At 54.8% G+C, this 15,045-nt stretch overlaps 4 protein-coding genes across 4 annotated transcripts in view; 1 reads left to right on the top strand and 3 right to left on the bottom strand.

Moving 5' to 3' along the window:
• MONBRDRAFT_33094 (uncharacterized protein) overlaps window positions 1-3,197 on the top strand; it is a gene marked incomplete at both ends in the record, with an annotated part of 6,822 nt that extends 3,625 nt beyond the window's left edge. The window contains 14 exons of the mRNA XM_001747326.1: window positions 217-320; window positions 451-536; window positions 685-766; window positions 863-1,050; window positions 1,140-1,298; window positions 1,430-1,600; window positions 1,732-1,809; window positions 1,884-2,003; window positions 2,082-2,168; window positions 2,278-2,355; window positions 2,453-2,551; window positions 2,674-2,793; window positions 2,875-3,012; window positions 3,129-3,197. Of these exons, the coding sequence (XP_001747378.1) occupies window positions 217-320; window positions 451-536; window positions 685-766; window positions 863-1,050; window positions 1,140-1,298; window positions 1,430-1,600; window positions 1,732-1,809; window positions 1,884-2,003; window positions 2,082-2,168; window positions 2,278-2,355; window positions 2,453-2,551; window positions 2,674-2,793; window positions 2,875-3,012; window positions 3,129-3,197 (1,579 nt within the window). The remainder of the gene's footprint in view (window positions 1-216; window positions 321-450; window positions 537-684; window positions 767-862; window positions 1,051-1,139; window positions 1,299-1,429; window positions 1,601-1,731; window positions 1,810-1,883; window positions 2,004-2,081; window positions 2,169-2,277; window positions 2,356-2,452; window positions 2,552-2,673; window positions 2,794-2,874; window positions 3,013-3,128) is intronic.
• A 290-nt stretch (window positions 3,198-3,487) lies between these two features.
• Window positions 3,488-8,029, bottom strand: MONBRDRAFT_33093 (uncharacterized protein; the record flags this gene model as incomplete). The annotated part of the gene is made up of 8 exons (XM_001747216.1): window positions 3,488-3,745; window positions 3,847-3,992; window positions 4,074-4,445; window positions 4,513-4,683; window positions 4,774-6,804; window positions 6,912-7,043; window positions 7,614-7,712; window positions 7,742-8,029. The coding sequence occupies 8 exons, from the start codon at window positions 8,027-8,029 to the stop codon at window positions 3,640-3,642; spliced, it is 3,345 nt and encodes a 1,114-aa protein (XP_001747268.1). The 3' UTR covers window positions 3,488-3,639.
• Window positions 8,030-9,253: 1,224 nt separating this feature from the next.
• Window positions 9,254-10,968, bottom strand: MONBRDRAFT_26837 (uncharacterized protein; the record flags this gene model as incomplete). The annotated part of the gene is made up of 6 exons (XM_001747215.1): window positions 9,254-9,805; window positions 9,906-10,021; window positions 10,110-10,323; window positions 10,366-10,523; window positions 10,627-10,747; window positions 10,831-10,968. The coding sequence occupies 6 exons, from the start codon at window positions 10,966-10,968 to the stop codon at window positions 9,254-9,256; spliced, it is 1,299 nt and encodes a 432-aa protein (XP_001747267.1).
• A 303-nt stretch (window positions 10,969-11,271) lies between these two features.
• Window positions 11,272-14,240, bottom strand: MONBRDRAFT_33092 (uncharacterized protein). Its single transcript, XM_001747214.1, has 7 exons — window positions 14,209-14,240; window positions 13,813-13,943; window positions 13,590-13,647; window positions 13,382-13,482; window positions 12,682-13,185; window positions 11,878-12,108; window positions 11,272-11,767 (listed from the first exon to the last, which is right to left on the bottom strand). Exons 2-7 carry the CDS (start codon window positions 13,921-13,923, stop codon window positions 11,669-11,671), a joined length of 1,104 nt encoding a protein of 367 aa, XP_001747266.1. The 5' UTR covers window positions 13,924-13,943; window positions 14,209-14,240; the 3' UTR covers window positions 11,272-11,668.
• Between the last annotated feature and the right edge of the window lie 805 nt (window positions 14,241-15,045).

Below are 15,045 nucleotides of genomic sequence, written 5' to 3'. Positions count from 1 at the left end.
TCTCTCTCTCTCTCTCTCTCTCTCTCTCTCTCTCTCTCTCTCTCTCTCTCTCTCTCTCTCTCTCTCTCTCTCTCTCTCACACACACACCATCAAAACAAAACGCCTGCCATGCCTGGACACGATCACAACTCATTGCCTCACACTTGAATCTGAAAGACGGGGCGAGGTGTATTATGTCCCCGTCACTTCCCACGCATTCCCAAGCATCCAACTAGCAACTTTTGCCTGGTTTGCGGCACTGGGGGCGACCTTGTTGTCTGCGATGGTTGCCCTGGCGCTTATCATGCCGCTTGCATTAAATCAACCTTTGCGTTTACCGGTATGTACTTTTTGGTTCTTTGGGCGGACGTGGTTCAATGTAGCTCTGCCTAGGCCCGTGCGAGAGCAACTGCTTGTTCGATTGGCTTCTCGGACTCACGTATGATGCGCACTGCAACAATCCTTACTAGGCAAGCCTGATGAACAAGGGCAGTGGTTCTGTCACGACTGCCTCACTGGAACGAAATCCATGATCCACGATGTTGTTTGGGCCAAGGTGAGGCTGAAGCGAGCAGCTACAACCAGTCTCCATGCAGATGGTCGCTGTGATGCTTGTTCGTACAGGCTTTCGATTGTGCAGCAGAGAAGAGGCGATCTTTTTATTCTCTTGTGCTTACTCGGTTTTGCCAATGGACATTTGATAGTATGGCTCGTACCGATGGTGGCCGGCCGTCATTTTGAGCGCGACCGAGTACCCGGAGCGCTGCGGCCAGAGCCCAGCCGAGGGTGAGTCTCGTTGTTGACCAACGTTTGGGGGTATCTGCTGGGTACGACTCCCGTGTTATTGCTCGAGTTTCACATCCATGCAATTGTGAATGTTAGGCAATTTCTTGGTCAAGTTTCTCGGCTCAAATGACGTTGCCTGGGTGGGCCACGAGTCCATCATTCCATTTTCCAACGGCGATCAGAAAAACTCTTATTTTACTCGCAACCTCAAGGCTGCGAAAAAGTCTTTTCAAGAAGCCGTGACCCTGGCCCTCGACCTGTTCACTGAACGAAAGCAGGAGCGGGTGCGTGCCTTTTGTTTGCCGGATTAGGAAGGACGGTCAAACTCAACAGGTCTCCGCGCTCATGCTGCGGGCTGCCTGCTTTGTGTCAGGAGGATCAACTGGCTGCTATTCGGGGCAAAATTATTGAGCGGCCACCCCGCTTCAAGCTTATCAAGCGAAATGTCTACCTGCCTCCGGCCGCCAAGCCGCCACACCGTAAAGAGGAACAGGAGATTTGCAGATGCGACGCGGCACTCAACTGTGCCGACGTGAGTCTCAAATTTTTATTCGAGCGCGCAGGGCTTGCTAGCCCGCAGTTGTGCTTGCCTTTTTTTATCGTGCCTCGGAAGCACCTTTTTCGACTGGAAGACTCACCCTACTTTTCGGCATGCGCGTGTAGATGCACTCGTGCTTGAACCGCATGATGTACATTGAGTGCGACGCCAAATGCTGCAACAATGGTAAAAACTGCCGCAATCAGCGCTTTCAGCGCCGCGAGTACCCAAAGCTAATCCCGTTCAAGACGGAGCACCGTGGCTGGGGGCTACGCTTGGGACAGGACGTTGAAGAGGTCTGGTGTTTCCTGCAATGATTTTGGTGTACAGAGTGTGTGTGTGTGTGTGTGCGGGCGCAAGGGTAGCACGATTGAATGCTACATGTGAAATCTCACGCGACATGGACATGGCGTGCTGCTTTGTCAAGGGGGATCTGGTCATCGAGTACGTGGGCGAAGTCATTGATGGTGCTGAATGTCGTCGGCGCATCGACCAGTACGAAGAAGTAAGTTGATCTACGTCTTGCCCTTGACGCGTTTCCCCTGTGTATCTCCTCACCGGTGGTGATCAACTTGTTAGCGCAACACTAGTAGCTTTTATATTTTGAGCCTGGGCAGCGACACATTTGTGGATGCTCGGGAAAAGGCCAACATGGCACGCTTTATCAACCATTCATGTGATCCCAACTGCGTAACACAGGTAAGCCGGTTGGAGAAACATCTAAACACTTTTTTGTCACTTCTGATGTGGTTTGTCGGAAAATAATCTTTGATCTAGAAATGGAACGTGCTTGGCGAAACGCGCGTTGGCATTTTTGCAAAGCGCGCCTTGGCCAAGGGAACGGAGCTGACTTTTGACTACATGGTACGAGTGCGCTGCTTCATCGCCATCGAGACACGGGCATCATGTCGTTGTGGTTTTACACAACCTCCACAATCTCATCTTTGGGCTCATGCGGCATGGCCCGATGCAGCTGGACTGCCTCAACAGCGTGAAGAAAACACCGTGCCATTGCGGCGCGCCCAATTGCTCCGGCTTTATCGGGGTCAAGGTCAGCTTCGTATACATTGTCCGTGTGTGATCACAGGCAACAACGGTATCAGATCTCAACCGTGTTTGCCGGCGCTTTGTGGTGTCTGGTCGCACAGCCGAACCGAAGTGGCACCACGTACGAAGACTTGGACCGCACTGACGACGAATGTTTCATATGCAAGGATGGCGGTGACCTCCTCATGTGCGATAAGAAGGTAGGAAACGCAAAACGTTGTAAACAAGGGCTGATAACTGTGATGCAACATCCAAGCCGCGGCAGGTTCGGCGTGCACGTTTTGCGTAGCCGTGATCTCACCTTTTGGGGCCGTTGGTTTAGAACTGCGACAAAGTGTATCATCTGGCATGCCTGGGCATGAACAAGGTGCCTGCAGGGAAGTTCATTTGCCCACACCACGCCTGCCTCAAGTGCGGTCGCAAAGCCACTATTTTCTCCGAGGTGAGCAACGGGTCCTGTCAACCCGATCTGGGTGTAGAGCTGCATTGGTTGGCCTGATCTCATTGAGGCTATGCTTCATAGACGGGACCAGAGGCGTACTGCTCCATGAAGCATATTGCCACACCAGAAGTGCGAGCGCTGTGTGAAGGCAAGCGCCCACCTGTGACTTTTAAAAGTCCAGTGCCTGTCCTTCCCGCCGTCTTTGCAAATGGTACCTGGGTATGTAGACTGCAACACGCAAGGGCGAAGGCCATGACCATCCAGAAGAGGGGTGCCATCTGCTCACACAAACCCGGTACCTAATGGGAAATGTGTCGATGTGTCTTGGTCACTAGGCCAAGCGCGCCAAGCGCGCCAAAGCTGACCCGACGTCCACAACACAGGCGCAAGCTGCTTCGGCATGACCCTTATATAGCCCACGCAATTATTTTGAATGCCGTTGTCTGCAAAGCATGTCATGAGCATTCTCCCGCCTCATGCCGTGCATGCACATGAGGTTTCGCGAAAACGAAATCGACTCGAAACAACTATCGGCAGATGGGAACAACAAAAAAGTTGAATTTCCTTCAATTTTCACAAAATTTTATTCAGCATCGTTCTTAAGTGTTTTCAACCTCGATGGCAGCTTTGCAGGTGTCGTGTTTCCATGGTAAATGAGGATACAACGGGATACACTTTTTAATTCATCGGTTGCCATTCACATGGGGAGCATTCGGGAAGATAAGCTATCGAAAATTATAATATCCACCAAACAGCAGACAGCTGCTGGAAGCCTAGCTGTTAGCGTCAAATCCGTGCTTCCACGCATTTGCTGGAGCCTGACACTAGCAGCCAGCACAGTTCATCCTAATCGGCTGTGTAGTATACAACCAGCTCGGGATAGATTTGCGTATTGTCAAACAAAATGACCTCGTGAAATTCCCTCGGCGGCGTCGCAACAACAGAGTCATATCTAAGGAGATTTTCATGATGAACGCAACAGCCAGATAAGAGCTGGTCAGGCGCGCCGCTGAAAAGTTGCATGCAATAGACAGGCGATTCGGTCCAACGCACCGCTCGTTGTTGGGCGCATCGGGCAGCAGCGGGGGGGCCAGCGCCCCAGAAGGAGGTTTTGGATGGGCATAGGCATGACCCAGTAGTGCTCGCGTGATGATGAGCATCCGTTCGCCGTTGGGTCCAGCACCGGCGTACTGATGACTCTAGAATCATGTAAGCGCGTACTTCGTCAGCACAACAGCGCTCGGATAAACAGGCAGCACTGAAAGGCAGCGCTGTCATACCTTGCCGGGATGGTCGGCCATGTAAACGCCAAGACCAAATCGGTGGCCTGCGCTGCTGCCGGCAAAGCGATAGTCAAAGCCCAGGCGCACAATTTTGTCGCGCACTGATCTGTCTGGGCCGATGCCGTGGAGCAACAGGCGCTCTTGACAGGCAGTATCGCGAAGCAAGGCTGGAAAGCCTGGGAGCGCATCCAATGTGGCCGTTTGAAGCTGATCATTGTGCTCCTGACGTTTGATGCGGTGCAACATTTCCCGTCGCTTGGCGCTGTAGCGCTCCCACAGCACGGGATTCTGCACACGCTCGACTCGTAGCACTGCCACATTTGCTGGTCCTCGCCCATCACTGCTCAGCTGCTTCAACAAGTCAGTCACCTAGCCACCCCAGTAGATTAAAATCAGACGACTCGTGGAAGAGCAAAAAAGGTATTGAGCAACACACCTCTGCAGTGAGGTCGGGCGCGTCACGCAAAACGTCAATGGCTGGCCCGACTTGAGCGAGGGCAGGCTGCTGCGCACTCTGCGCAGCGCTGAAGAGGCTTGGCCGTTGTTTCGGATCCGTTGCGAGAAAAGCCCGCGTTTCCTTGTACAAATCGCTCGTCGAATCGCACATCTGCAGCAAAGGTCAGTAAAGTGATTTTCAGTCACATGGGAGGCGCGGGGCTCAGCTGCCCTTTCCAAGACATCATCACAATACGCTCACCTCAGCCGCCAAGTGCGAAAAACAGCAATCTGCATCTCCAGCTCCTGCATCCCATTTACATTTGTCAGCAAGCTGGTCCGTGGGTAAACGAGCAGGTGGCACCGTTTGCGGGAACATGTAGGTGTTGTAGAGAACGCAGCCAAAGGAAAAGGCATCCTGTGCCGGGCGTGCCCCCACTCGGCCCAGCCCAAAAAGCAGTTCGGGTGCCACGTAGCCGGCCGTGCCCGACGCAGCGGTGACCGTGTAGGGAAGCATGGTGGCCGCGGCTGCGGCCTTGGCAATGTCAAAATCGCCGAGCCGCACAACAGGCTGGTCCTCCGAGCCGTCCAGCATGACGTTGCTCAACTTGACATCCCGGTGCACCAGGCCCTTGCTATGCATAAAGGCCAAGGCCGTGCGCAGCTGATTCATCAAACCTGCAATCACGGTCGAGGTGGCCAGGTGGCGTGCCTTGCCGAGCCACTGCTGCAAATCACCCTGTGTACACCACGGCTGCACCAGGTAGGCGCTCGGGTGGCCATCTCGCATGTCCATGAGCGCACCAAGGACCGGAATGATGTGTGGGTGCTCAAGCTGGCGCATGGCGCGGAGCTCACGCAGAAATGTACGACACTGGTCCTGCTTGTGTTGCTCAGCAAGTGCATACTCTTTGACAGCCAAGTCTTGCTCAGGAAGATTTGGCAGCGCGGCGCGGGCTTTGTACACCTTGTGATTCTGGTTGTATTGGAGAGACAACTGACCCAGGCTGGAGAGCGTCAAACCCCGGTCTACTTCAGTCATAGCCTCCAGGATGAGACTAGTGGGAAGATCGGCGCCGAAAACGGTGCGGAGTTGCTTCCCCAGCACACTCTGCTCAGGGTGCAAAAAAACTAGCAGAGCTGGAAAGTGTTGATGCAGCAGCTGGGCGAGGGCCGCGACATGATCCACATGTGGTTCAGCCGAAAGCTTTTGCTGCAAGGCGACGAGATGTTTTCTTTTCTCCTGCAAATCATCTTCGAGGGCAGGGCGTAGCTTGTCTGGAGCAAAACTCAAGAATGCTGTGGTTGCCTGAATTTGCTCCTGCAGCTTGGCCATTTCCTCGTGTGCAGATACAACTTGATCCGCGTTGCTCTGCATGATTTCATGGGCATATTCAATACACGAGGTCAGGGCAGACAGCGTCGTGGTCTGCCAGCCGATCATGTCTTGCAGCTGCTGCGCCAGAGCCTGTGACTCGTGCAGAACAAACGTCAAGTACCAGCCCTGATGCTCGTACTCTGGGGGTGCTTGCCACAGAGCAATTTGTTCCAGACCATTTTGCTCGGACAAGCTCAGCTTTTCGTGAGCCTGGCACAGCTGCTCCCAGGCCTCGGGCAATGCTTCGGCTGGCGGCGCTGCGTCAACCTCTTGACAGTGCGCAATTTTTCGCAGCGTGTCCACACGATGAATCGTGTCGGTGGTTCCCGCTCTGGCCACGGCAACCAGCGCATCGATGAATGTCAGAATTAAGGCCTTGAGGTTGTAGTTGGATGAGGAGAGCAATTCTTGTAGCTCGGGTCCAACGCCGCTCAGGGCAATAACCTTGTCCAGGGCGGCTGCCAGGTCGGTGGGCGGTGTTTCTGGTGTGGACGCTGGTGTGGTGGACGGCGCGGGGTATGCTGCCAGCGCAGCTTGTAGCTCGCGAAGAACCGGCTGCAGGTCAAACTGCTTTGTGAGCTGATGCAGCTCTTGGAGCACCGATTCTAGGTTGTCTGAGTTGGGGTCCAGCTGGCTCAGGCGGCTGTTCAACGCTTCAGGCGCCTGCAGTGCTTGATCGAGCGCAACAAGTGCCTGAGTGGTGGTCACCTTGAAGGCAGCCCAGTCCATGGATGAAAAGAATAATGGCGCCCCATCAATAGTTTTTTTCATGTTGGCAAGCGCGCCGCGGTTGGGGAGGTGCGAGACAGCCCCAGTGATAAAGGCATCGAGATAAGGGAGAAGATGGGTGGTGGTGCGCTCGGGCAGGAGCGGCTTGAGCCACTTGTCCACCGCCACCACAACAGAGGCCGTGGTCTAATGAGGGGGGGTTGTGCGGTGCCGTTGGCCGTGGTTAGGTTGGATGAGGCTGTGGGGGTGGGGGCAGGAAATGCATTGGGAAATCAAGCGAAGAGCAGACTCACCTCGAGGGTGGGTGCGGGGCTGGGCAGGGGCGGCAGCCAGGCGGAAGGCGATGCGACGTGGGCAGCAAATACGGGCTCCAGCTTGTCGCCATGCCCGCGTTGACATCCGAAATCAAGGGGTGTTTGTCCACTCTGAAACAGTCAAGTGATCGGGGCGTGTGAGGTGGGCAGCGACGCGAGGCTTGAGTTGGGTGATATGCATTTGCGTTTTCACAATAAAAAGCGAGACAACAATGCTTCAGAGGTGCCGAAGCCGCTGGACGCGAGAGCGATGTACAAATGGTGCAGACAGCAGGCAGGTAGCAGGGGTTCGAAAGAAGGCGCGCCAAGGAAAACAAAAAAAAAGGAGAAAACAAAAACGGAAAAAAAGAGTGCCATCGAATGGCTAGGGAGGCAGAGGCGTAATGGCAAGGGTGGAATGGTGCCTGGATAGAGTAGAAAAGGGGGGGAGCACGGACGGCAGACGGAAGACACCAGCGGGGCGCAGGGCGGGGGCGCGGGGAGCACCGACAACGGGCGGACGCAAAACGGGGGAAAAGAAGGATAGCGGGAAAGAATAAAAGGAGCCAGGGGGGAAGAACGGACGCGCACGGGTGGACAGGGTGTAGCGGAGAGGAGGGACGGGGGCAAAGGCGACGGGGTAGAGGGAGCAGGAGCAGCAGTCAGAGGGGTAAAGGGGAAGGAGGGAGGTACTGTACTGACGTTGTTCTTGACTTCAGCATCAGCACCGTGCTTCAACAGCATCTCCACCACCTTGTCATGACCGTAACGGCAGGCCATGTGCAGTGGTGTATTGCCACCCTGTGGGATGATGCATCAGCATGACGTACAGGTACAGCATCATCATCATCATGGGGTACAGGTGCACCATCATAGGGGGGTAAAGGGGGGGAAGAGGGAGGTACTGGACTGACGTTGTTCTTGGCTTTAGCATCAGCACCGTGCTTCAACAGCATCTCCACCACCTTGTCATGACCATGACCGTAATGGCAGGCCCAGTGCAGTGGTGTATGGCCAGCCTGTGGGATGATGCAAACATGCAGTATATGTCCCATGTTACACCATAACGTCACCCCATCCAGTGACATATTCAAAGTGTAACCAATATCACACAACATCATACCAAACAGCATACGTACCTTATCTTTGTATTGGGCAGCATCTCGTATACGTTGTTGGTCCCAACTGCTCAGCAGCTGCAGCGCCTTTTGTGGATCTGATGAATAACACCTGTACAGCTGCTCTCCATCATCACTCATGGTAACGGTATCTCTCTCCGCTTCTTGCTTCTCTATCCACCACCAATCTCATGAGCCCCCTCCAAGTACAACTCGTCTGACAACCCAATGTCGGACTCAGGTTCAATCAAAACGGCAGCCCCGGCCAGCAGGCCTTGCTCTTCCCCTCCCGGATGCGCCAAACGGCTCACCTCTGGTCAACAGCTCTGTAACGAGTTGCAAGTTGGGGTGTAATTGTTTGCCTAGCGCACGATGTCGACCGTGAGGTGGGGTCAGTGGCTCAAAAAAAAAAAAAGTGGCAGCGATGATGCTTTCAACCAGACGTTCTGGCGTCGCCACACGGCCTCGGCCAGGAGAGAGTCCCGGAGCAAGCGCAAAAGCGATCAAGCACGATCAGCCACCACACACAGAGCAAGACACGCCAAACAATCCGCCGATGCTAATGTCGAACCCGATGTCGCTCGCGAAGAAGAGACAGAAGCAGATGAAGATGAAGGAAAATGCCACGTTCAACACACACACACACACACACACACACACACACACACACACACACACACACACACACACACACACACACACACACACACACACACACAAGCGCCCGCAAAAGTCAAAGCGATCACACAAGCAGATTTTTGTGTGCTTTACATGTTAGAAGCGCCGCCAGAAGTGGGGTTTGAGCGTGTTTGTGTGATGGCCCTTCGCCAGAGATGACAGCTGTAAGCCATTCCAAGCTCGTTGGCGACCCAAGTCAACGCTGCCGGCAATACTATCAAATTTTATCATCCCACCCAGATTCGAGCGGCCATTTCTGGCGGCGAGCTAATCACCATTAATTTTTTTTTTTAACACGTCCCATGGGCTCTTCAAGTCGCTACAAATGACCGCCGCGGTTTGAAATCTTGGACCTCTTCTGTAGTGTCGGAAAGCTTGAGCAGCGAGGCCCAGATCCCAGCAGAGAGCACGAACCCATCAATGCCCCTCCCCAGCACGGATGTATCTCTCCATCAATTCGACACGGTTGATTGTGACACATGTTCCAGCCAAAGGCGTCATGCCACATCCCAAAGTCTCATGACAGGGAACCAATACAGAACAAAGTCACTTTGATCTTGGAGTCGGGGCAGCTGCGGCCTTGGCCAGCAAGGCAGCCACGCGATCTCGCTCATCACGCTCGCGGGCCAGTTGGGCATTCCAGAGAAGGTGGTCGGTCGAGTGCGAGGCGCGCTCGCGATGATGGTGCTTCTTGTGTTTCTTCTTGTCTTTTTTGTGCTCGCGCTTGCTCCGTTTCTCCTCGGGCGAGCCGGAGCGAGTTTGATGCGGCTCAACATTACCGTGGCGGTGATGATGGTGACTTTCACGATGGTGGTGGTGGTGATGATGGTGCCGGCCGTCATGGCCGCCTTGGCGTTGCCAGTCGGGTCTTGAGGACGCCTCCCATGACGAGGTTAGGCTGGTGTCAGAGCGAGCACCCGGGCCATGTGGAGAGCGAACGATGCTTGTGGGACCCCCCCGCTGCGACCAGTGTTCGGCGCGCAGAGAGTGCCGGTCGTAGCCTTGCGGCGTTTGCCTTGGGCCAACGTTGCGGGCTTCTCGGCGGCGCTCTTCAGCCTGAGCTCGCGCCTTTTGGCGGCGGTGCTGAGCCAAGTGGCCCTTTGAGGCAGACACGGCGGTGGCAGCGTTACTTGAATGCGTGGCAGGGGACGGTCCAGGCATACTCATGAGAGGCGCGAGTCAGAACACGACAGCATACCTGCATCTCGTTCAGTGGATCATGATCGGCAACGCGGGCCTCGCGCACGGCCAGTTTATGGGGCTCGCGTCGTTCGAGGCGCTCATTGTTGGCGTGGCTTCGCGTGTACCATAGCTCTGCGACATTTGTAAGCCAGTCCCGTGAAAAGCACGCACCAGGCAAAAACAAAAAAGTTTCACAGGAATCGCATCGGCAGGGCCAGACCTTTGCTGTCGACAGGAACGCTGTCTAGGGGCTTGAGGATGCCCACTTTTTTCTCCCATTCCTCTTGCTTGCGGCGCTTTTCAGCTGCATACTCGCGACTTCCGCCCTGGCAACGTATGGGATTGAGAGACGTAGGAATAGCACGCACGGAGGGATACAAAAGAGGGACACATAGAGACAGGGAATGATAGACATTCACAGACAGAGACGCATGCTGACAGCCACAGGCACACATGCACCGCTTTCATGAGCACACCTGCTTCTCTTCGAGGTCCTTGAAGAAATTAATGTGCTCCGTCGGGACCGGCGGCTCGTTGCTGGCGGCGGTGTGAGCGTGTGGATCGACGAGCGAGGACGCAGCTGTATTGCCGGATAGGAGTGCAGCGGTAGGTGCTTGCAAGGGCTTGTATTCACCTGGCAACCGCCGCACAGCATCAGGTTTGCAGCCAATGCACGCGCCCGCCTGCCCCCGAATCGCGGCTGCGCGGGCGCTCATCCATCGCACAGGCCAGCCTACCTTCAATATCATCGCAAACGTCTGCGGTCGTTGCTTCTAAAGAGGCACTCGCTGCAGCCACGCCACCTTGGCGAGCTTCCCGTGCGCGCCGACGCAACAACTCGAGCCGAGCCTCTCGCTCCTGGATAAAAGCAACGTGCCCAAGGCGCTGTGAGCGTTCAAGAGCAGCGCCCCTTGCGCCACGGGAGATCAGGGGGCACGTACGGCTTCCTCTGCGCGACGCTGCTTTTCATCGGCCTCGGCTTGAGCCTGCGCTTCATCGCGCTTGACCCGCTCGATGTTGTCCTTGTTCCACACGTTCCATTTTTTTTTGGGCAGGATGATCAGACCTCCTCCCGCCATGGCAGCGGTTCAAGAACCTTCAATTCCCGCCACCACCTCTTGCCCCGCTCACTCTATGGTCGCCGTCTTGGCTGCAGGCAAGCAACAATAACTTAAAAAAATGCAAAGATAATTCACTGAACCGGGCTTACAAGATCCACGTTAAAGTTGATTTATGCCGCAGTTATGATGTTGACGCCACAGGCACAAAATTGCCGCGCGCGCATGGGTGGTTGGTTCAAAGGGCATTAGGCGGCAAGGGGGAGGAGACGCCAGGTGGTGTGTTGACGTTTTGGACGAGCAGAAAGGCCCGGACAAGCGTTTCACAGGATGTACAATTGCTTAATACACATTTTGCAGGGCAGGGAAGAGTCACGGACGGTGAAGATCATCGGAGTCACGGACGGCAATTCAGACGGAAAGGGCAAACGCAATCTCTGCTCTCTTTCTCTGCTCCCAGGCACTCAGTTGGCGGTGGGTGGGAGACGAAACAAAGAGGCGGGCGGAGCATGGGGCTGTAGGCACACGTCATCAACAGCTTTCAACAAAACACAAAAAAACAAAAAACAAAAACTTGCGGGACAGCGCCAACAACACGGACATGTCAAACAAGACGGCTCGGGAGTGGAGGCCTTCAAGGCATAAAACGAAGAGCAAGGCTGAGCGAGATATACAGAAAGGGGAAGATCACCTAGAAACTTGCCAAAACTGAGCTTTTTACTCACTGCTTGTCAGCAGTGTCTGCCGCAGCGGCGCCGGAATCGCCATTGTCGTCAGCGCGCACAACATTGACGCCACCTTGGTTCGACATCATGCTCGACTAAGAAAGGTCAAACAATGAGGGGTCAGGGCACGGCATGTGAGGGCTTGTGAGCCAATGTGAAGCAATTGACAAACGAGAGCAAACGGGAGGAGAACATGAAGGCGCACCAAGAGCTGGAGAATGTTATCGGGAGAGGGTTGGGCGACGCCGTTGTCACCGTTGCCGGACGATGCAAACGTCTCCGCAGGGTCAGGGAATTGCTCCGGCGCAACAAAGCCCTCTTCGGGCTTGGGAGCATTTTCAAAGAGCACGAGAATGGCAGACATGTTGTCCTTGCTATCCAAATGCAGACAATAGTCCAACAGGCGCTCAACCACTTCTTCGGCCTTGTAGCCAGCCTACCATTGCAGCAACGCACGAACCATCAGGTCGGGGCACGGTACAAGGGCACCCCAAGTGTAGGGATGGAAAAGAGTGCCAGCCGATTTTGGTATGTCATGCATGATCAAACGCGGGGACAAAGACGACCAAAAGGAATTGAACACCCAAGCAAACGATCAAGCCAAAATTCATGGACGAGCGCGGCTGTGCAATGCTGAGTGAGGAGAGGATCAGATTAGCCTGGCCCCTTTGCGGCGACCGCGCCGCAAAAGTTGGTCGCAATCAGCACGGGAAAAGCGCATGATTTCAGTTCGGGCAAGTCATCACATCCAAAACCCCACCCATACACGTCGTGGTCGGCTCGGACCCGAGCACGCATGGAAATATGGCAAGGTCGCACGAAGCGCAAGAGAGGAAAGGAGAGAGGGGGAGAGGGGGAGAAAAGGAGAGGGAGAAGGGGAAGGTTTCAAAAGGCTTGGACAACCTGTTCACAATGCCAAGGGCAGACTAGCCCAGGAAGTGGTGGCAGCGCGCAGGTGGCTGCGCGTGTGTGTGTGCCCAAGGGTCAGCAAGCAAATTAGGTTCCGAACCTTGAGCTGGTTTGTGATAAAGGCTGCGGCGTTGGCATTGGTCAGAACGTCGTAAATGCCATCGCAGGCAATGAGCATAAATTGGTCTTCGGGGTTGCGTTCAATGACGGTCATGTCGGCTTCAGGTGAAATCTTTTGGGCCGTGGCGTCGAGGTCGGGCATGTCCTTGTAAAAATAGTCACCCAGGGAGCGGGAGACGGCAAGGTTGCCGCAAACGCGGCCCATGCTGACATCACCGTCGGCCGCCTTGATGCGGGCGACCTCGCCCTCGTTCGTGGGCTTGTGGTCGTCAGTGGCAAAGACGACGTTGCCATTGCGGCAAATAAAGGCACGGGAGTCACCACAGTTGCCAAAGATGACGTGGGTGGGGGTTACAATAACACCAACGGCAGTGGAACCCGAGCGATCGGCACAAGAGTCCAGATCTGAGTTGGTTGCGCGAATGCTGGCATCCAAATCAAGGAGACCCTGGCGAAAAGCATCCTTGAGCATATCCGGGTTCAGCTGCGGTGATGGGGAAAACGCGCGGATGTGATGGTGAGTTTTCGATTAACCCGAATGGTGAAGCAGGAGAACAGAGAGAATGCGGAAGAGATGGCGGACTCGGCAAGCAGAATAGAGCGAGAGACAAATGGAGAAAAAAAGAGGTTGGGGAGGGGGGGCAGGGGTGAGAGAAAAGCTCGAGGCAATGGGCGCCGACCTTGTCTTCGGCAGCCTTGAAGATATCTGTTTCCAAAATGGCCTTGAGACTGTCAGTGCCACAAATTTTGGAGACCGTGTCACCACCGTGGCCATCAAAGACTAAAGGCAGAATCAGTTTGGCCGCAGCAGGTGAGTGATTTCCAGGCGGGAAAACCCGACCAAGGTGAAACAAAGAGGGAAAAGAGCATGAGTTGCTTTGAGCATACCGGCGAAAAAGCTTCCTCCGGGGAGCTCTGGAATATCGGTGACAGCCTGATGGGCATCCTAGAAGGAAGAAAAAGAGAAGCGGGAAAAGGGGAAGGGGAGGGGAAAGAGGCGGCGATCAAATGAATCGAGGTGCAGGAGAGGGAGAGAGCGCGCGCGAGCAAAGGAGGGGAGGCAGGCCGCATTTGGGTGCAGCCGCTGCGTTGGTGATGGTGGCGGACCAACCTCCATTTCCACGCGCCAGCCTTGCATGCTGGAGAGGGCCCAGATCAGGTTGTTGCCCTGGTTATGATGTGTTTCCTTCTCATACTTTGGTTTGTCCAAAAAGCTACCCATGGTGAACGGTGCGGGTTGATCTTGATTTGACGCAGAGAGTCCCCCGCAAAAAAGGTGCCAGTCAAATGGCGATGAACGGTTCCAAGAGGAGGCAGGGCAAGAAAGAACGTGCAAAGGAGAGGGGAGACAGGTGAGGCAGTGTGGCGAGAAGCAGCGGGGAGTAGAGGGAAGCAAATCGTAGACCAGAGCCACGAATATTTGGCACAAGAGCTGTGACGTGGTCCTCGAGCTCTGTCCCTAGACACGGGATTCGAGCCTCCAGCCATCAACGGCGTCTGCACTTACAAAGCTGTGTCGCGCCGTTGAGCCGCGGACTGTACACCTAAGTGAATAAGGGCAAGCAGCAGCACGGCCAAATGGGAATGTACATGAGTGCACGGGCAGTGAAGAGCTGGGATGGATCCGGGGTCAGCAACGGGGTCGTCCGCGCTGGCTTTGCGCGCACGCGGGCGCTCTGTGTGTGTGTGTGTGTGTGTGTGTGTGTGTGCGTGGCAGCAAGGCATGGGCAAGCGGTAGCGGCGATCTCTGGCATTGGGTGATGTAGACGGGCGCGCTTGTATCGAGTGACGTTGCAGGGCAGGGAAGAGGTTGGTAGCTGATCCCGGCACAGCGGCCAGCCGATCACAGCGACCAGCTCATGTACATACCCAGCTGCCGTTTGCGGAAAAATGACCCTTGAAAACTTGAGAGAGAGTGCGCGCTGGTGCGCGTTTTTCAGAGAGTGTGTGTTGCACCAAGAGAATTTCAGAGAGCGATGACGGAATGGTTCAAGGGTGAGAGAGGTGGAGCTCGACAAAGAGAGCTTTTGGGAGATATCAAAGGCAATGAGAGAGGATTTGAGAGAGTTTTGAGAAGCTTAGAGACAGTGATGGACCAAGAGAAAGATGTAGAGAGAAGAGGTATGCAGGGACACAGATGGAGAGATATGGAAACACAGCGACACACACACGCGTGAGGAGAGAGAGAGAGAGAGAGAGAAGAGAGAGAGAAGAGAGAGAGATTTAGAGAGAGAGAGAGAGGGAGAGAGAGAGAGAGAGAGAGAGATTTAGAGAGAGAGTGTGTTTCGTCTTTTTTTTGAATTCTTACACACAGACGGCATTGGATTTCAATCTCTAACAAACA

This window comes from Monosiga brevicollis, genomic scaffold (genome assembly GCF_000002865.3).
Source record: "Monosiga brevicollis MX1 MONBRscaffold_16 genomic scaffold, whole genome shotgun sequence".
In the NCBI taxonomy this organism is placed as follows: domain Eukaryota; class Choanoflagellata; order Craspedida; family Salpingoecidae; genus Monosiga; species Monosiga brevicollis.
Note: the sequence above shows the minus strand (reverse complement) of the source record. Positions and strands in the feature narration are given on the sequence as shown.